Below are 22,739 nucleotides of genomic sequence, written 5' to 3'. Positions count from 1 at the left end.
TCTTTCCAAATGTGAAATTTCTTCCTTTTCCTGTCTACCTGAAATTTACATAAAGCTCCAGCAGTTCTCACCAGTTTCCTGCTAGTAAGAGGTTTAAGATATGAGTTCACTATACTTTCAGTGAGAAATAAATGGTTTGCTAGGAAAAGAATGTTTTTGGCAATTTAGTGGCATACTTACCACTTTATTTGACTCTGTTCATGTCTGTGCCAGAAGGCTAGGCTTAAACTCTGTACCCTGATATTCTTTCTTTATAGAAAACATATCTTACAGATGCATTCATTTTTGAAGAATTTTTCTCTTGGTTAGCCCCTGCCTCTGTGAGCACTGAAAGACTTTACATATGAAGACACCCAACAGGCAGTCTCAATCTGAATTTTAATTCTGTGCAAGTTACTACAATAGTTTTTTTTCCTGAAAAAAATACTGCAAAGAATATAACATATTGGTATAAAATTTTTCATATTTGTAATGACCTACACAATACAGTCATGGCTTTGCTATTCCCAGTATGGCTATTCCTAGCTAATGGAAATAAAACTTTCTTCTTATGTGATGCCAAGACAGTATGTTCTTCCCTCTTACATGCATCTGTATTTACAAACATAGACATATAGAGGCATAGAGTCATTCACAGTGTGAGTGTACACACCACATACACGCAACCTATTTTTGAAGAAACTGCTAAGACATTTCAATACCAGCCAAACATATTTATCTGAGGATTAATCTTCATCTATTGAATCAGACGAGAACACTGCCATGCATACAATTATTTAATTAGCAGCCAAATCCTCTGCCAGTCAGCAGCCGTTCCAGGCATACTGATGGGGCAGTAGATGCAAATCTCACAGTAGTACTGCTTTTTCTCATTACTACTGCAATTAGCACTTAAATTGATGCTTTAAACATACTAATTTCTGGAATAATTCAGGATTTGTATGTTACCTGGGATCGCCTCACTGCAGAGACGACACCAGATTGCTACGCAAATTGAAGCACTTTTGAGCCAAATAACCATCATCATATCAGACAGAACCAATTTGCATTTGCTTTTAAAGATAACAGAATGGCAATTTATGCAAATAAATTAAGTAAGTTTACTTCTGAGTTCTCCCTGAACTAATTATAACAATGTTCTAATTTTTTATCACATCTAAAAGTTGGACTGAAATCAATGTGTATTATGTTAGAAATATGTTGTTAAAGGAAGCCTTTTTTTGATGTCAATATATTTTCTTAATTCAAAATTTTGATGTTAATTTGGTTACAAATGCAGATGTCTGTTATAGACATTTAAGTACTTTTCTTCTTGTTTGCATACCAGTAAAAGGTTTAACTGAAGCTGAACAGTCAAACACAGGACATATTGCTGTCCTTTTAAATATTCAAATAAAAAAACATTTGAAGTATAGCTTTTGAAGTTTTCATCTTTCATACATTTATTTCAAATCAATAGGTTTAGCATGTGATGAATGCTACGGAACACAGCTGTCCTTTGCTGGGAATCAAACTGAAAATAAGACTCTAGCAGCCTCAACATTTTGTAATAGTATTTTTTTCTCTCCCCTATGAAGTGTGAAATTTTCATCTCCTTTTTCTGTTTCAAATAGAAAGTGAGTGCTGGATCCTTTACTAAGAGTATTCTCAGAAAAAAGGGTGTTTGACAGACCACTTCAGAAACCAGCTACGATGACATTTGCAATGCATGTATTCCTAGTGCAGAGCTGGCTATGAAAAGGTGGATAACACTCAGCCAGATTGAACGGCCTAGAGAAGCATCTTTAGAGCAGAGAGATGTGGTAATATTAGCCATAAACCGGACTCTGTTATTGGTTAGCAGGGAATAAATGAGAATATTAAAAAAAACAGGCAGAGAAGAACCTTTGTAAAGCTAGCAGTACCTTGAAATTAGAGCAATGATGTGTTGCACTTCATACAGAACATCACGTGATATTTACTGAGGGGAAGTAGAGAGAGTATTTCTTTTCCTAAGTACTCTTCCTTTCCAATCACATTCAAAATAATCATGAATAGAAAATGTTACCTGTGAAATGTGCGCTGTTTGCAACTCACTGTCCAAAATGGAAGCGAAAACATTCTCTTTTCCTTCACAGGCAGCCATTAGTTCGGGAAGACACTCGATAGGTCCTTGGTAACCTCCATGCACACTCTTCCTTTGGCCTTGGCTCCACTTCCTGATACAGACAGAAAAACATATGCCCAGGGAGGGAAAGCAAACATTTGTATTCAGTTGTTTTGGTGGTATAACTCAATACTGGTTTCTGTTATTAAAGGCTGGTCATTTATTTTTGGTTACCATTAATTACTGCATCATCTAGGCATCTATAGAGCTTAGCATTATCTATGATGTTAAGAAGGATACTAATGTAGTTTTATAATGGATTAAAATAAAGAGATAATTAACATACAGAGTTAGTTTTGTTAGGACTTGGAACCCTTCCAGTGATCTCTTGTTAATTTGTCTGGAATCATGGTTCTCAAAATAATCTGTGGGGGTTAATTAATCAATGAATATTGAAAACAGAAACAGAAAATCCATTTGGGAAAGCATCACTGTGAAAGACAGAGTTCTGGTTCTGATTCGTTAATGAACATTCTCAGGCACAACAATGACATTCAAACACAATCAGCAGTTGGAAGTGGAAAGAAATTGCAAAACTGTTAATGCTTAAAGGAATTACATACCGAAAAAGGTAAAGATGCTGTAGCTCTATATTGGGCAAAGTAAGCAGGGAAGAGTCATGTATCCATCTACCCTGAACCACCATCTGCACCAGACTGGTTATATTCAGAGCAGTCACCAGCCAGCCATGATGTGCTGCAACATCCAGCATTGCCTAATCAAAGGAGACATATATTACAAAGAATGCAAATATAATTGTGTACCTGGTTCATACAAGTAAGAGCATGGTTATTTAATGTTTAACGTATAGGGATTTCTAGGCCTTCAACATAGGAATTTATTTCAACCCTTATTGATGGCAGTAGACATCTTTTGAATCAACCTCGAAAAAGATGAGTTAAATCCTGTATCATCATCATCAACAACTCTAACTCTTGAAAAGGTAATTTACACCATGTTTTTGGGGTGAGAACAGAAGGTAGTATCTATTCCTTACAAATAACTGCTCTTTTACATAAACCAACAGAATGAACAGAATAAATCTCAACGTTAACTGTAACAGAAGTAGTTACAATTAACTGCAGTATTTGTTTATATTCTGACATGACAGCTGTCTCAGAATTATATAATTATTCAAAAATCCTTGAACTATTTAAGAACACTACCAGTATATTCACATTTGTTCAAAAATTAATACTTGTCATTTACCATTAGCGGTTATTCCCATTGGAACTTAAGGACTTAAAAAAATTCCTTGAATTGGGCTAGATAAAACCACTAAAATTTAGCTTAATGAGCATTTTTGAGGTTCTGTTCAGCATTGACATCTAACTTGAGATCTTGAAGAAAGCTTATTAAATGGCTTGAGAATGTCTTGAGAATGAGGGATGTACTTTCCCAAAGCACACAAGCAAAGAAAAAACCACTATCCAGCTATATATCAGACTTCAAAGTGTTAACAATCATCCTGCCTTCCATGTCTCATGAGTTTCTGTTCCACTTCTATGTCCCGTGTTTTGGCATTACAAATAAAAGGTATATTATAAGTAACACTAGCATAAAGGTCTAAAGCTAATTCATTATGGATTTTGCATTGCGAATGGTTCTATGGACATGAAAAAATTGTTCTGCGTGCTTTTTTTCTTGACTGCACTTAAATTCTGTTTTGTTAGTTTGAAAGGGAATTTAGGAATTCTTCCAAAGGAAAATGGACCAAACATGAACTTGTGGTTTCAACATTTATTTTTTTTTTAATAGCAAATGCAGTTATTCAAATATATGATATACTTTTAACTCTGTCTAGGGTACATTGAAAGAATTATTATGACTTATGGAAGGCTTTCAGCTGGTGAAGAAAATGATGTGATGTTAGTTGTCTTGGTTATTTTGTTTTTCAATACCATTATGATCACAATAAAGTGTGGGTTCTCATATTACAACACTAATTCAGTAGAAAATCATGTATTTAAAAGTAATTTACCATGTAGGAAATTTGGAGTTTGATTAAAATGTTTTTTTAAAGAAATCAAGGAAAGAATCTGGTATATTGAATGGTTTCAACACTTTAAATACTGTCTTGGTGTTAGGAGAGTTCAGTTTGATTTTAGGACTAGGCTTCAGATGTTTCCATGGGTTTTTCTTGTAAACACAAATGATATTGTTTGATACTTACTTAGACAGCAGATACCTGCATCATTTCAGCTTATTTCCAGCCACTAGTGTAATGAGAAGAAGCTGTCTATGTAAGTCTTTACATTTAATCAAATGTTTTACAGACAAACAAAAGGCAGCATTTACTTAAGGCAAACTAAACAGTGAAATCTTCTTTAAACAAAGGAATTGTTTACACACGCAGAGCTATTTCAATTAAATTACACTGATTCTAGAGAAATACTGACTTTAAAGACACAAGTTAGTTTCACTCCTGGCCAGTCACACAGTTTATATTAGCAGTTTACAATGCAATTTCAACAGGTTTTTTTTCCAGATCAGGGTGATAAGATCAGTGACACTTAGAAAAATATTTAAAGTGTTACCCCGTATTACTCGAATGTTGTCTCATTTCTCACAAATTGTGGATAAAGTGCCTTTCAGCTAATAAAGATCTACATTTAACACTAGTCTTTTTTTTTTCAAGGAAGAGTCATAGTACCCTGAAACCCCCTAAAATAACATTCCTAGTGACCCTAGAACTAGTACCTTACAGCAGTGCCTTACTGGTTTTTTTTTCTGTCTTTTCACTTGCCTTGCCAAGGTGATTTCCAGGTAGGGTTATTTTTACCAAATAGAAAACAAAATTACATTAGAAATCACATTTGAAAGGAGCAGCTTCGTGACCTGTAGATTTCTGTGTTGGTTCACACGATTTTCAGTCAGGTAAGGGGGGAATTGTTCTCAGCATGTATCAGACTGAAGCCCATCTTTTGAACTTACAAGGCGAGTCGCTCTTTACCTGCTTCCACATTTTAAAATACATTGAAGACTACCCCTACAATACAGTCTGTGTCTCTGAATGTGTTGCTGAGACAGTGTGGTATCTGTCTCCTCTACTCCGCTACCTGAGCTTTGTTCTTTCTTTTGTGCTATTCTGACACAGCCCGAAACATCATGTTTCTCAGTCATGAGACTACTGTATATATGTGAAGAATAATGTGTGCATAGATATCCTGCATTTTCCATAAGCAACAAGAAGAATACAGTAAATTGTATTTTTAGTCAGCACAAAGCATTGGTATTTCATAAAATGCTTCTGAAGATACAGGCATAACGTTGCTTTCATTGTTTCTTTTTCCTTTTTTTTTTTTTTTTTAATCTATCCCTCTCCCCCCCTTTTAAAAAAGGTTTGAAAAGGGGTAAGGAAGAGAGAAGATGTAAGAGAAAGATAAATCTAAAACAAGCTATACACTGAAATTAACTGGAGGATCCTTTCACATAGAAAATCTCCTAGAAATTGATAGAGGCCTACAGATAGATATCCCGTAGGGAGTAAGGAAAGCCTGTATGTGTGAGACTCTGTGTTCCACATTGTTAAAATGAAACCACATGGCAAATCCTCTTTTCCTCCTTATTTTCTGCTTCTTCACCCATAGAATTTATTCACAGCATCACACACACATGTGAAATCCAAGACAGTGACATTGTGAAAAAGTCAGAACAATGGTAAAGTTGGCTTGTTTCATCTGCTGCCTTGGAAACCCACACACATTTAATTTTCCTTTAAGTGTAAAACACATAGATGCTTGATACTTAAAAGGTTACTGAAATTCCTATAAATAATCAAGGTAACAAATTGAGTCATTCCCCTATTTCCAAATGTGAATGTAAGCAACTAAATAAAGAATATAATATAGAAGACAAAAAGTTTAAGTATTTAATACTTATTTTATCTGATGAATAACATATTTAGTCCCTCTGATTTATCCAGTTGCTACCTGTTTGGTTTGCTGTTGTTATTTTTAAGTATAATTTTATAGAAATTAGTGGCTTCTTTAACTCTTACATTGCAAAGAAGAAAGCAATTTCTAAATATCTTATAGCTGATACTACTGGAACAGATTAAGAATATTATTCCAAACTGAGAAATGGCACAAATTGGTTATCTGCTTTTCTAGCCTCAGAATTTCAAACCAACAAAAGATAATTTCATCACAGAGAAAAAATTAGGAGAAGAGGACAGTGAGTTCAAGAAGTGAAACAGGAACACAGTAAAGATGCTTTTACTTACAGAAAAAACCCATAAACATATTTTTTGGTAAACCAACAAATTAAAAAGGAAAAAAAAAAGCCCTAAGACCACTACTTTTTAACCTAAAGTAGAAATGATGGCGTAAATAGGTATAGTCAAGGGAAGTATTGCTTGTTATAATGGAGAATATGTTTACCATTATCTTATTTGGGGCTCCTTCTGCATTTAGAAGAATAATAGCAGAGGCCTATACTCAGATGGGTTTTCATGAAAGATTCAGGCAAAAGCTTTCAAGCTTTCCAAGTGTCATACTTGGACAACTACACAGTAATAATAGCAATTAGTGATACCTCCTTTACATTTTGTCTGTCACTATCAAAAATAGCTTGGCTTTTACTAACATGGGAACCAACGACCTATTAACTATGGCAGGGGTAGGCAAAAAATGCCAATGCTTAACAATTGATTGATGTAGATATACTTTTTAGGTATGGCAAAAATTCTCATTCTGATGATATTCAGAACTGAATGTCAAAATGTTTGGATCAAAATCTTCCTATTGTTTTCATCATTCCAATAGTGTATAAAGATGAAACCATCAGCATCTATGATCAGGTTTTCATCCTATTTTCAGGAGCAGCAGATGGTTATCCTTAAATACTGAATGATTTAAACTGATCAAACTGTACCTTTCTGGTCCAACATGAAGCTGAGATTTAACAGTCTGTCTCCTTCTAGACAAAGTTATTACTGATGCTTGGAATTTAAATTATGGTTTATAACTCCCTAGCTTGAGGGAAAGCAAAAATGGAGGCAGGATGTTGGAGATGTGGGTGTGTGGCACGTTCACGGATAGCAAAACACACTGATAACAAAACACTGATTTTCTCTGGTGTTTTTAAGCACTCTGAATATGCGTTCAAAATAACAGATACTAAATTGTTCCATAATGAACTTACACTGCCCATTCACCACCCTACCCATTTTTGTCTAGCAACCAAAAAGCAAAAGCCTTTATTTCAGAAATTTTTTGCGAAGTTTTAACACTGTTTTTGGTATTACTTTCACATCCTTCATTTGAAAGTAAGATACACTGGATCACTCTTGTATGACTGGGTAGGTGGCAGGGGACCAGAGACTGTACAACTAGCAGAATTTCTGATCTACTCAAATGATTTAAATAGCTTCTTCCTTTAAGATAAGTTATTGAAGTGTTAGAATGAAACAGCTTCATCTTATTAACAGAGACTGCATACTGCATGGAATAATTTCTTCTGTTTGAAGTCAACTGTCATATAACTCTGAATACACTAAGCATGTCTACTTAAATCCTGTAAATATAAGTTTACTGTAAACAGTGTAAATAAAAATGTTAATATTTAGTGGATAAATTATATTTAAGGGAAGTGTCAATGAAGCTACAATGATAACTGCTCTGGATACAAGGGCAAGCTAAAGAAATGTAAGAAGTGCCATCGCAGTTGAGAATTACACAACTTTACTCAGCTAAAAGCTGACTGCTTACAGTGATGCCATTGGTGGATGGGGGTGCTGACGCTCCAGGTGTATTCAGGTAAGTTACATGGCTCAAATTTATCTACTCTTAAATGGTTAATTTTATTTTTTGTATCAGTGCTTCACAGACTATGACACTTTCATGAGCACCTTTATTCATGAAATTGAAGTTTGGTACATTAATGTAAACAGTCCTCTATGCAGAAAGACTTTCACCTTTGACTTGAAAGTTTATGAATACATAAATCCAACACATTCTCAGCCAAAAAAATACAAGTTTTATTCTGCAGTGATGCTTTGAGAAAGGTATGGGTATTTAAATTAAATAGACTGCGCAAGATTAAAATACTTCAAACTCTTACTGCACAGTTACATCAATAAGCAGAATTAAAACTGGCTGGGTTTTGTACCTGAATTTATTTTGTTTAGCATTACAATAAAAAATAATCAGAATATCCCCACTGTTGTCTTTGCTGTATACTAATGAAAGTTCTGCTGTCTAGGACTAGAATTCAGTTAGAAATACAAGTTTAAATCCATAGATCTATTAAAATCATTAGAATGGTGCCTAATGACAGCTCTTTAAGACTACAGAGTTTATATGACAAATATTTATAGATAATAACAGGCAAAAATATGTGCATTTTACCCATTGTCCTCAAAACTGAATTCAGAATAATAATAAATCTTTTTTGCACATGCTTCAAATGTAGGAAGCCTTCCAATCTGTAAGATTGTATTATGATCCTCATGTGACCTGATATCATACCAATATAAGTAAAATATTTTTTCAGATGTTAAAGCATGCCATGTACTCTAAATTTCATGTTTTTATATACATCATGATTAAGATGCTTCAATTATATATCCCAGAAACAGCAACTGACTTAAAAAGTTGGAATTTATTTGAAGAAGTCTTACAGAGGGTTTAAGGTCACTACCTTTGGTATGGTACATATCAGCAAAACAGGCTATCTACAACACCTTTGCATTTCAGAGGTGTAATCTAAAATTATGTTTTAGAAATGTTTTAATTTGGGGATGGGGAGGAGTTCTTTCAGTTCATTTAAATCATCCTTGTACAGCTGCGTAGTTTCAGCCTACGCAGCACCACCCCTTGTACTTTATCAGAGATGTAGTGACTAAGATGTATTTAATGCTATTCAGGAAGAACTCTTTCTATACTGCCCTCTGTATCCTCCTTTCCTTCCCTTTTTTACAAGCATATTCAGCTCTCTCTTCCATATGCTCTGCTACTCCCTAGAAGAGACTAATTCTTCATTCTTCCATCATCATAAAGGTCTCACTGATGTATGCAAATTGCAACCTTCCTAGCTGCTTCCTGCTTGTAAGATTCCTATCCCTGTATTCATCCTTTAGCCTCCAGAGTAACATTATTAGTATTTTCAGAACCAGGGAAAGGACAAACCATTTACTGTGTACATTTAGTGGAGTGCCACCCTTGGGTTCTTACTGATTTTTTTAGTAGTATTTCAGACATAAAAGCAGCTACAGAATGTGATACCAGCAATGTAAACTTGATAGGGCATACCCCAACATGTTCAAACTCATTGAATATCAATATCCAATTTATTTTCAAACTATTAATTAATTAATTAGTTATTATCTACTACGCTAGTGAACTGTAACAACAATAAAATGTTTTTGATAAAAATCTCGTCAATAAATCCCAGTTTCCCAAAATAAACTATGTCCTAAAGACAGCATTTGTTTCAAATATGACACAAATCTACCAAACCCATGAAATATACACAGCATCTTTCTCATAATAAACCTACCCTTATTAAAGTTTAAAGTCAGTTTCAAAGTAGGAATGTAATATTTTGTCAATAATTAAAATTTTTGGAGTGCATTCACAAGAATCCTTTTCAACAGCAACAGTTATTCCCAGTAACTTTGTCCTGAACTTTTAGCCCCATAAGGTTAGCATTCAGGAAGCTCAGCTGCTGTCTAACAAACTTAATTAATCAAAAAGTCATTTCCGAGCTGTAACTATGAGTAAAAGTGCTTCAAGTGTGCTAGCAAGCCTACAAGTTAATCAAAATGCTAATGCAGTACAAATTAAAGTTGTGATTAACATTTCACAGTAGCTGCTTAAGTGAATTGATCACACAAATGGGTTAAGCATTACTCATTTCCTCCAGCCCCAACTGGGAAAAGGTTTGTCATGGGTGGGGGAGGGATTATACACAAGCAGCACCAAATCATCATTAAACTGTCATCAAGATGCTTCCATACACCAGTTCACTGACTATTCAGAGCAAACAAAACCCCAACACCACAGCCACAAAGGTAACCCTTCCTTTTCCCACATATATACCTATACAACACAACCAGGCACAAGTAATTCCACCTCAGCATGTCCCGGTACTTTCACTACAAAGTGACCCATTGCCGTTTAGTATCTATAATTGAACATTACTGCCCAGTATATCCACTACAAGTTTTTTGATTATTCTATTATTTCCACTCTTCTAATGTGGGAGAATAGCCATCCAACCATGAAAGGAGCCAGTATTTAGGTAAAATTGCAAACACTGTGCTATCACTGGTATCCTACCACATACACAAATAGGTGTAGTAGCTCAAGAGATATGGGCTCTGCTCTTCACTTGTTTCTGAATAATCCTCTGCATTCTCAAGTTAATTTGATTCTCTTCCCTTCCTTCAGTAAAGCTCCCCATTTATTGATAGTTGCCAATGCAGCCATTACACAAAAGCTCTTTCTCTGGACACTTCTGGACAAATCTTACATATGCAACTGTAAAATAGGCCTTTTCAGTAACTCCCACCACCTTGCAGCAAGTCGTTGGCACACCTGCACTAACAACAGGCAATATATGAGCTCAAAACACTTTCAGAATCTTTAAGAACTTCTCCATTTCCTCATAGGAAGGAAAAGAAAAGATCCAAGGGATATGGCTCTCCCAATCAATACTTTTAGTGGCTGTTATGAACTGAGGCTTGGGTATGATGAGAAGTGCAGGGCTGAGGGACATACTCTTTCTTTCAGTCACGAAATGGCAACATGAGCTCCTCTGCTATTTGTATCTGTGCTGATATGGCCCGGAACTACCTTTTGCGTACTATTGCTCCTTCTGAGGAGCAATAGATACAGCTCCAACCATCACCCAGAACAGCCTGAAGTTCAGTACAGTAAGTATTTTCTACAAAAGGTAGCTCTTAGCTGACTTGGGCAGTACATTTGTGCAACTCTGAACATGTACCACAAAGATGATTCTCGTAAGAACTGTGGGAAAATTTGCAATTTAAGTGACCAGAAGCAACTTATTTACTTTAACGATTTTAGAATGGGTAAAGCATCATCATCATCTAGCTAAGGAAACACAGTGCTTCATCCAAAGAGTTTTTTTCCTTTCCTGTCAAAATTAGATTCTACAGAGGAGTAACATGATGGGGAAAGACAGGCCATCAGTGACAGCGTTACAAGGTACTTGTTTCAGGGATGTGCAAACTAATTGTCCCCTGCAAACCAATCTTTATTCTGCAGTTTGGAATCTGTTTTCATGTCCATCTTCTCTCAGTGCACAGCTACCCTACTGAGATGTGTTTAACACATCCATAGGTAAACACTTCTCAAAGGTTAAGGCTGAGCTCCATGGCAGTTCTATTCCTGGCAATATTAAAATATTTTATCAACGATTATACTACAAGTGGAGGCTTGTGGCCAATCCCAATGCAAAGCCAGCAACTGTCACATTATTTCTAAGAAGAGACGGCCCTGCTGAATCCAAGACTTACAGTATTACTGCCTCAATTATCCATTTCAATTAATGCAAATATAGGCAATAGTCTTAGAACAGCAGAGTAAGAACAGATCGCTGAATACACAGTCACAAAATATAAAGCTTGAAAAAAGAAATAAAAAGAGAGATTATATTTAGTTTCACATATTCTTAAATCAGATAGGAAAAAAAAGGAGAGGTATTGTCTTTACAATAATAACTATATTTTATAAAAATATTAGAAAAATATTTTCATTAGAATTTTTATTATTTAATGTTCATTCCCCTTCAAGAAGTGAAAAAATGTTTGATTCTGAGCAGCTACCGGAGTGCTCAGCACCATCTTACTGACATCTCTAGCTTTTCTCAGTAAAAATAATGCAGAGTGCAAGGCTTGAAGAGAATATTTTGACTACTGTAATTGTATTAATGGTAACAGAGGCAAATAAAAATTAAATTACTTGGCCAAGGTTACATAGGAAGTCATGGTAGCTTTTCTGAGCCAAGGGAACCTTCTGTGCTTTATGAGAGTCTGTCACTGATAACAAACTAGATTTTGACTTGAGGTTTTCAATGCAGAGCAGGGGCGTTCCTTCAGTCTAGTCAATGCCTCAGTGGCCATTCAGTACAGAGATGGGTGTGGGAGCACACAGGCATTTACATTCCAGAATGTTACATATTGCTATTGCCCATATTTCTGCAGTAAAAGCGAAAAGATTCTGCATTTCATCCTGGGTATATAGATACTAAATTTTATCTTGCTATAATGAACTCCACCTACATCTAACAAAGGCCAACTACAGAAAGATTGTAACAGAATATATTTCTTCCATTTCTATGTGAACAATTACATTCCCACCATGACTCCTCAAATTCTGTTAAATGCTTATGACTTCTGTATTTCATCATAAGTATAAAGAACAGAATTCTAACGTAAAGCCAAAACTTTTAAGACATCTCAGAAGAATTAAGAGTGGTTGCATAATTTTTTTCATTAGAAGATAGTGAAATCTTACCTGAAATCCAGCAGCTACACTTACCTATGTAATGCTGTTAACATAGTTTTCTGTCTGACCACTAACGCTACTCAGCCTAAAGTCACTAGTGATGAAAGAGGCCCAGAAGATGTCGGAGGAATGGAAGGGAGGACAAAGCAGGTGGGACAGGAAAGGGAGAGGACCATGGGAGAGAAGGTTGATTCAGGTGAAAGACACCACAGAAGACTGGAGAAGTTTAATAGCCTGTGATGGAAAGAGGTTTGCCTATATATCATGGCTAGAGATGGTAAATCTGCTCTGCAGGGGACCTGGGACCTGGGTCACAATTTGAAGGTTAGCTACACAACTTTAACACTGAAGTACTTTGGAAGTAAATAAACAAAATTTCAATGTAACTCAAAAAACAATTCCAGCCTCACTGCTGAATTTTATGTTTGGCGATGCGCAAGCACGTGTTCACACACACACACAGAACAACACCCACTGAATATGTTTATCAATGGATAAAATGGATATAAATGGGTTCTATGGTTCAGTTCCTTTTCTCACAACTAACATCTTTTTTTCTACCTCTGTTGACCCAGAGTTCATCATCAGGTCAGTGCTAAGGAAAAAGGTAACAACCAGTATGGAAAGTGTAACCCTGTCTATTGCTTAGATTCTGGGAACTTTAACCTCCGTTTGGAAAGCGTGACTAATTACATGGAACTAATATTCTCCCAAGAGATGTAAACCATGTGCCAACTTCAAAATACAAAAATGCTTGCATGTTTTTTCTTTTTTTTTTTTTTTTTTTTTTTTTTTGGTTTTGTTTTGTTTTTTAAAGAAGAATTTTTTTTTTTTTAAGATGACTGGATACATAACATTATGTAGTAGTTAATTGAAGGCTGGAGTGCCAAGGCATAATAATGGTGTTTTTCTGAACTCCACTTTAAAGGTACTGCTAAATATTTTAGAGTTTTTTCTTCTGAGTGATTATTGTTTCTGAAATGCCTATGATGCAGTAACAGGATTAAGAAAATACATTTCTTAGCAAAGAAGGACAAATATTACGCAAAATAATTATTGAAAATGATATTTAATTTACATTTTCCCCAAATATGTAATTACCTCCCAAATGCTAATTCCACAAACATCTAAATGAACTTAAAGTATATGATTCCTTTGAAACAAAGGTGAATTTTCTCACCTGAGCAAGTGACATTTTTCTCTGTTAATAACTGAGTATATTGTATAACTGTCCTTACATTGAAGCTTTCAGCACCATGATTTTATTGATTTGAAATATTTGGAATAGACTTGAATCCAAGCACTGCTGGTTGCCAAGTTTAGGATTGTGTAGCAGTAACATCTGTGGTGTTATTTGCTTCTTATTTTCCTTTTCTTAATTTCAGTTTTGCTTTGTTTTATATTAGTACTCTAAGCTTGTTTTTTTTAGTATAAGGTTGAGCCTCAATCAAATCACTGGATACTAAACTGCCCACAGTATTTTCTCTGTCTAGAGAACTGTAGGAAGAAAGAATTACTGGCTCTATTTTACAGATATTGAACCATAGTTTGTTGAAGGCTGCCTGATCTTCAAGAACCTGTGAATGAATCCTTGTCCAGTAGGACAAGAGAATAATATTTCTTTCCAGCAGAATCAGAGGGGCAGTTGTTCTCTGCGACAATAAGAGCTCACCTTTCCTGCTGTAACACTAACAGATCTTTTCAGATATGGCAGCACTCTATTCTGAACTCAAATTGCTGCTTTAAAATTCTTTTGAGGCATGCAGCTGTGCATGTGATCACTTGTTACCAGTACTCTCCATGGTCAGTTTAGTTTCTGTGAGTTGCAACTGGAGTACAACTGTAAAAAGACACAAGACTCCAGACTGAGTTTAAAATCGGAGTTTGAAAGTGTGCTCTTTCACTGTGTGATAACTGGGACACAAAAGACATATACAAGTTAGAGAAAGCCCCTGTATCTCGTCCAAAATCACATTTCAAAACATGTTTTATTTATGCTTGGCAGTGACTGTAGTGCTTTCGGGTGCTATAAAAATAAAAGTACCCAGAGGAAATGGGTTCTTGAAGGTGGAGACAGGTTCTTGGGGGTCAGCATAACAATCTGCAGGTAGCACACTCATGCAGGAATGACTTACATAAAACATTCCATGATACAGAGATAGGAAGCTGTTGCATATGAAAGCAGAGGTGAGCCTATGGCAATAGATGCTTCCAGCCAGAGTACCACTATCTCTTTTACCATAAGTTTGTTTACCTCCAGTTCTATAAAGTGAAAATCTTTATGAGCATCCAGTTTCTCCCCAAACAGTGCTGTAATACCATGTCGTACCAGTTCTCCACAAGACTATAACAAATCTTCAGATTTTTCTATATTCAAAATACTACACCACTCTAAGAATAAATAGTAACCCAACCAGAGTTACATACTGAAATGCATCACAATACCTGGCATATTCTAATTGCTTGATCCAGTACTGTCTTTGTATCAGTTGCATAATCTGGACAAGGCAGCATGGCATGACTGAAGTGGGCTTGAAGCAGGAGGTGTGTTTTTGTGTGTGAACTGTCAAATGAATGGGGATTGACTTCAATTGGAAGGTGTTTTGCCAGTTCACTGTTCATTTGATCTTCATTGTGTCTCACAGGCAGATCCGTGTACTCGTCAGCATTCTTTAAAAAAAGAAATAAATTATTAATAATTGTAATTAACTTCAGAATAACTATTATTCCTTGCTGAGACATTAAAAGTATATGCACTTAATTTACTACAGTTAGATTTTATTGTTAAAATAGCATCATTTAAATGTTTAGAAAGTGTACTTATTTATCAAAATCACATGTGGGAAACAATAACTAATATAATATTAACAAATATTCACTCAGTTATAGGTTTTAAATTTTTTTTCTTCCCCACAGTTGGTAGTAACATTAGACAAGAGGAAAATATAAGCAATGAAATAAAACATTCACTGGATGGATTCAGTAGTAGAAGATGACCTTCTACAGATATCCTACCTTGTTGGTTCACAAAAACATTTTAAGCTTAGCTATATAGAAGTCAATAATTCACATTTTCAATTTTCAGGGTTTATATTTTTCTGTTTCTATTCAAAACACAGTAGGTTTGAAATAGCACTGGTAAGGTTATTTTCAAATATTTTTTCAATATTTTGAGCAGTCAGTGTCTAAGCAACAGATGAGTGATCAAAGCAATGAGCAAAACTGTAAGCATGTGCTGAAAACCATCCTTGGTGCTACAGAGTGGGACTAATGCTATTCATGCCAAAATGAAAGCTGTGTAAAAACTTTCTCAGTATTGCAAAAAGGAGCTGCAAACCAACATGTAATCTAAATGTAGTTAAGAGCAGCAACATCCGTGGGGCTGAGAGGAGCAAGTACAACTATTCTAGTAGCCTGAGCAGAGATGTTAATTCTCCTGCTAGGGAAACTCACTGTCTCTGAAAGAAAGTTCAACAGAAGCACCTTAAGAATGATAATTTAGGCTGAAGAGTAATTCTTCTGACTTAATTGGCAATTTTTTTTCCTCCGCAAAATCCTCTTGTGCATGTATGTGTATGTATTGTTTGGAACGAGAATGATCTTTCTAAAGTAGAAAACTTGCAAATAAAGTAAGAGTTTTATAATATGTGATATCTTTTCCATCTGGAATTTAAGAAAGTGTATTTCTTTTGCCATAAAATAAAAAGTAGGTAGCCCGAAGGGCAATGTCTTCCAAACTACAGGCTTAGCAGAAACCATTAAATTAAAGTGTTCAGGGTTTTATATTCCTCTTAAACTACAGATTCAATATTATGCATTTTAGTCTTCAATCTCCAGTCAGACTTCCTCCAAATCCACATTAATGAAATATTTGCAACAGTAACCAGTAAAGAGTAAGGCAAAGAAAAATGGTAATTTTAGAACACTTACTAGAACTACCTAATTGACTTGCAAAGTACCGTATCTGCTTATTAATATTCTAACACATAGAACCTTTTTTGGCATTTCCTAAAAAGAGTTAGATAGCTGTTTTTCATCCCATGAAAACTGACAGCACAAAATTTTCTCTTTTCTTTAATGGCATGAGGAAACTATGTCTAAACTGATATTAATATAAAAAGAATGGTAAGTATTAGACAATTTAAGTTTTGGAAAGAAAATCAGAATGTCATTAGTTTATTTCATATCTCAACTGCAGATTAGAAGTGAAGACTGAATAAAGACAACTGCTGCTTAATCCTGATGTCTCTGCTAGATCTCTTGTGAAAACTGTGGTCATTTATTCTCTGAACCTAAGGTCACAATCTTTTTAAGCCCTATAGAATTCTGCATGTTTGCTTCACGCTTTTTATTTAACTGGCTTCTCCTTCAAAGATATTTTAAATAATATTTACCAAGGAGATTTTTACTTAATTTTGCTTTGCAGTTTAAAGTAGCAGAAAGAAGGAGGATCAGCCAAGTCATTCCAACGCCCTGAAAATGCATTTTCCCTAATTCTTCCCCAGCACATGTTTTATTTACCTCGAAAACACTCTTCTTATTTTAAACAACTTGCCTACTTAATTTCCTGTTTGTGATCATTGACTGTAAGTAAGTAAGGTTCATTTTCTTATCTGCATCATGTAGGTAATTAAAGGAAATTGAGAATGGGTAGTGAAGCTTTTATACAACTGAGAATGAAGCTGAATGGAGGGCACTGAGGTCAGCAGAGTCCATTATATTTTTATGTGAGAGGCCGGTATGTCTGCCCTGTCCTTGTTTGCTTAGTGTAGGCTGGACAGACTACTAACTGCAAATCTGTTTCTCTGATTTGCCCAGCTGTCCTTGAATAAAGACATCTTCCATTGCAAAATGTTAAATGACAGTGATTGACAACTCTGTGATGAACTCTGCTTGCAACCCCCCGCTACTGTTTTCAGGTTGCACAAGAAAAGACAGAATAAAGAAACATCCTTTGTAATCACCTCAAATGGGCCCTGCTGTTCACTCAATATTTTTTCATTTTAGTTTTCCTTTTCACTGTGAATCTCAATCTGTGCTGCAAAGGCTGTAGCTTCAACTATTCCACACAATATATAATATATATGGTTTTAGTACACTGTATCTGAACACCGTTCTTACTTCCATGGGTGAGGAAACAGATCAAATTACGTATCAATCATTAATCTTCATTCTAAAGTCCAGAAACTCAATGCAAACTTCATAGTTAAACCACAAAACACTGCTCTGCATTTTTCACTTTCCCATTTCCTTCTCTTAAATTAGGAGTGTTCCAGCTCATGTGCAAATAATATGTTTACCAGCACCTACACAGTTATTCATAACTCGGAGTACACCAGGAGATAACTAGGAATTTTAGCTACGGCTTCTGCAACTGTGCATTTGGTAGTCACGTCACATCTCGCCTGCATTTCTGTGATGGACTTTCCCAATAATGTCTTGTTTTGGGCATTGGAGACTGCTGCATCATTTCAAGGGTGTAGAAGTCCTCTCAGACTTACAATTCAACCTGTACGTGATGCGGGATGGTAATATAGGAGACTGTAACTTGCACTGCCAGGGAGAAATGTCACACATAGACCTGCATAAACTCAACAGTTACATTCTACAAGGCCAAAGGGCTATTCTGGTAACTGAACTCTGTTTCCTGCATAACACAAGCCACAGACTCATCTTAGAACACTGTCTGCAACATTGTGTTCCAAATATGCAACTTACCATTTATTTGAACTATTAGAATAGTTCTAAAAGTAAACAACTCATCCTATTCTAAAATTAACCTTTTGCAGTTTTGTGGTTCTATTAGGCATTTGAGGAGTCAGACTGAACTAAAATTTAAACAAGGTACCCAACATGGTGAGTACTATGCTTCACACTGTCCATAGAGTTAAAAAAAACCCAGATTTTCTTTCAACCCACAAAAAGTGTAAGTTTGGCTGGAATGACTGATTTATAGTAAGAGCTGAACTATAAACTTATACTACATGTAAATCTTCTAAAATATTTTAAATCTCAAGTAACTACATCTTGCCACATTGCCTACAGAAAAGAAGAGGATACTTGTGGACCACAGACAGAAATAGGATCAAGGTGAGCAACTAAAGTAAACTTGAATATTTTAAGTTAAGTTCAGTCATGGGAACAGTAAAACTTATAAAGTTAATGAGTTCTAGACTTTAAAGAGCAGTTGATTAAATTGTAACAATGAGGGTCTAAAATAAACCAAAAATAGTTTCTCACATTCCAGAGTTGAACCAGTAGTCTTTTCTTTAGCAATGTTGTTACTGAAACTGCCCTAGAACTGACTGACTGCCTGTATGTTCCTTTTCTTTATATAGATACTGTGAACCCAAACACACCATATTCTCAACTTTAATAAACTTGCAATGTGCTTTGCTCTTTCTGAAGTTTCTGATGAAGAAACAAAGGAAAAGCATTCTGAGAAAATTTGCTATAAAAACTAACAGTTGTTAAGCTAAAGTATTAAAAAATCTTGCAGTAAACTAGTACTAAAAGTAACTACCAAAATAATAAAAAAGAGAAAAGATGAGGATCATTTTTAGCTAATAGAGTAATTGCAGTCTCTTTACCTGAAACTTGGTTTAAATTACATAAGCTTCTCGTAGTCTTAGTACATGCTGAAAGACTGCAAAAATCATCATTTTTGCACAAAATGAACAAATAAAAATAAGCCGCAATAAATAAATGTGGGGAGTTTTCATGGCTGTTCTGCAGTTGACACTAATAATACATTATGAAGTAAATTTTAGTTCTCTGCTACCAGAAGTCCTAAGGTATGCCAATATGCAACTTATTTTTGCAAGTGCAAACAGAATTTTTTGGGTAACTGGATAGGCATATATAAGTTCAACAATAATAACTGGCTTTTGTCTTGTGTGCCATTGTACAGATTGACACAGAGTATTCTATTACACCGTCCTGACCTGCCACACTGTGCTACAGTGTATAGGAAATAGCTGGAATGCAAAATTTGAAGCAGACTGTAACTCTCCTCATTTGGATGATATCTATATTATCCTTAATATAGGATGGAGACATGTAGCATGGTCAAAATAGAGAAATAACAAGGACTAATAGTTTGTGAGCAGCTAGGTAATGGGGTCTGTCTCATAACAGATTCACAAATTCTTTCTTTGAGGATACTTGAGCTCCTGTACTTAAAACCATTTGAAATTATTTCCATTTTTTATACATACACATATATATCTCCACTCATGTCCTGACAAAAATCTCATTTGATCCTGCTACCTGTACCATCAGGAAAATAAAAAAATTTCTTAAGTTCCCAAGTTAATCTTCCTTTGCTCATGCTCCTCCCAGGAGCACAAGACCATATTATCTGACACAGGAATGACACAGCCATATACTATGAAAATGATTTAAATTAACCAACATATTTATACTATATTTTATCATCACATTTTCAAATCTGAGTTTGACTTATAAGCAAAGACGTTAAATTGACACAGATTTATCCTGACAGGCAGCTAGAACACAATCAAACTTACATTTATATTCAGAAAACAAATAAATGTGAGGAAATATGTGCTTTAAAGAGAGGAAAAGGAAGAAAAGAAGACCAAATTGAATTAAAACTTGTTTTTCAGCTCATATCAAAAAGGAAAATAGATTGAAAAATGGAACTGGAGAACTACTTGCTAGAATTACTGCTCTGAAAAGTTTAACTTTGTTAGTGATTCCATTATAAACTCCTATTTATTGGTAGCCTATAAATGTATGTGTTTTGGTCTCAGTTTTATAGGACACAATTCCAACTTCCAAAGTTTAAAGCATTTGGGTGTTTTTTTAATCTTAGCCATAAAAGGTCTAGGACAATATTCCTGTTAAAAGACAGTTATAAACATATGTTACTAGTTATAGGTTTTAAGAACAAGCATGATGCATGTTTTCAAGATTCATGTTATAGACTAAAAGGCAAAACCCCCTGTCATTTCTACCAGCTCACTCTATTTTACCCATGTAAAAATATACTTTTAAGAGAAACTTTGCAGAAGTAGCATTTCAGATTTCCAGGGTAGCCTGGCAGGCTCTGGTAAACCACAGAGCAGACTGAAGTTTTGTAGAGATCTTAAAGATGGCGTAACATGATGCAAAAGACGACAACAAAATTTTTCAAGCAAGATGAAAATATATTTACTACATTATACTGTAATTCAACACAGACACCATATTTATAAATAGGCTCCTAATCTTCATCTACTGTATAATATCTCTCCTTGTCAACTGCATGCATATGTGGCAGTGCCATCAAATGGCACCCAGTATATTGGAGCCAACACTGCAGGGCAGCTCCTTTCCAATGGGAGCCTTCCCATGCCTTCTTTTCCAGGGTTGGTGGCTGTCAGGGAGGAATGGCAGAAAGCAAAGCCCTGTGCCAGCCGCTGAGGCCCAGAGGAGTCAAAGCCACAGCCCCTAGGCAGCAGCTGTCCCTGGCTGTGGAAAAGGGCATACCCTCACTGGGGACTCTGTCTGCCCTAACACTCCACTCCAGCTTGGGTAATAGCAAAATGATCTTGTCACTTCTCTAGTACTCCATCAGAGTATTCTCCACTCTCTACTTTTGGAAAAATGACAAGAAGAAAACAGATATGTGTAGGATTGAGAACACTGTCCAAGGAAAAAGACCTACTCAATATCTTTTTGAAACAAATAGTAACTTTTTAAATTTATTATCTAATTAGTGTTAAATGCACTTTTAGAGATAATAGATATGTGTCAAAAAAAAAAAAAGAAATACAGAATTCAAATAGTAAAGTTAATCCAATTAACTAGGTAAGAGCAAAACAGTGAGGGTGGGCTACCCTGGGCTCTGTCTCCAGATTTAAGACTCATCAGAGCAGATATTGGAAATTTCCAGTTGAGCATGAGAAGTTGAAGAGAGAAAGTTGTAAAACCCATCAACATGCAATTATGCAAATCTATTATGTTTTAAACATTAGTTTGTAACTATCTTTCAGGATTTAAAACGGGCACATTTCTGCAATGGGCATAGATTATAGAAACATACAAGTTAAAAGTTCTTACAATTCTTATAAAGTTATCATACTAGCGATCAGAGAAATCATATACTAATTGTATTCTGACTTTTCACTTTAAACAGACAAGTCTTTGATTTTTGCTTTTACATAGCTGCATATGATAAACACCACAAATTTTACAATTGCAGAGATTATAAAAAGTACAACCTAGGGCCATGAAACAGTTGAGTGATCACTTAAAAACACCCTGAAGGGTTTAGATTTCACAAGTTCACTTCTTACTTAAAACATCCAAACTACAAACTACTGATGACATTCCTGATGACCAGAGGTCAGGAGTCTAAAAGACCTTTGCCACTGAGCACAGAGCAATAGGAGGTCAGCAATATTAGCTACCAGTAGCAGAGAGTGACCTGGCAGATCTGGGAACTTCTAAAGTACCAAGTTAAATTACAGACTTCTGCTTCAGCATGGAGGTGATAAAAGAATATACAAGCATGCTGGCACACGGGAGAGGGAGGATTATATAAAATAACAATAATTTGACATGGGAAACAAGTTCTTAGGAGTTCTGTACTAACTTGAAAGTTGATTTTCCCTGTCTTTTCTAGTTTCCTAAGCATATTAGAGAAGCTGAGTTTCAGTGTAGGGGAAGATACAGTAATAGATAATACAATTGTTGCAATTATTTTACCAAATGTTAAATAATATATTTAGAGAACTATTCTGTTTCAGGATAATTTCTTTTTTAAGTTGCATACTTTACTAAGTCCTAACTCTCAAAATCCATATTTCATAAAGGTTATGATCATAACCATAACTCGGCGCTACTTTTTTTGGCCAGTCCTAATAAAACCTGTTCTAAAAATACATTTTCCCCTGAATGTACAGGTACTTTCATAGTATTAAGCCTGTACAACTTTCATAGATATGGCTTTAGTTCCCTCTCAGGTTTCTAAGTTATTCACCTAGAATAAGTTACTTTGACCACAGCAAAGAAATATAAATGGAATGTTAAAAATTCCATTTATAAAGTGAATTATCGTAATGTGAGAGAATTGTTCCATTTTATTGTTGTAAATGGTATATTTGAGTTTT

General features: G+C 35.3%; 1 protein-coding gene across 1 annotated transcript in view; it reads right to left on the bottom strand.

Annotated features, from left to right (window-relative positions):
* The window catches only part of ASCC3 (activating signal cointegrator 1 complex subunit 3), a 246,623-nt gene that overhangs the window by 6,641 nt on the left and 217,243 nt on the right, over positions 1 to 22,739 (bottom strand). The window contains exons 36-38 of the mRNA XM_027731475.2: positions 15,067 to 15,291; positions 2,710 to 2,861; positions 2,048 to 2,198 (exon numbers count right to left, since the gene is read on the bottom strand). Coding sequence (XP_027587276.1) covers positions 2,048 to 2,198; positions 2,710 to 2,861; positions 15,067 to 15,291 — 528 coding nt within the window. The remainder of the gene's footprint in view (positions 1 to 2,047; positions 2,199 to 2,709; positions 2,862 to 15,066; positions 15,292 to 22,739) is intronic.

This window comes from Pipra filicauda, unplaced genomic scaffold, assembly GCF_003945595.2.
Source record: "Pipra filicauda isolate LSUMZ 115617 unplaced genomic scaffold, ASM394559v2 scaffold128_size5466820_pilon, whole genome shotgun sequence".
NCBI lineage: Eukaryota > Metazoa > Chordata > Aves > Passeriformes > Pipridae > Pipra > Pipra filicauda.
The sequence above is the reverse complement of the archived record's forward strand: the minus strand, read 5'-3'. Positions and strand labels throughout refer to the sequence as shown.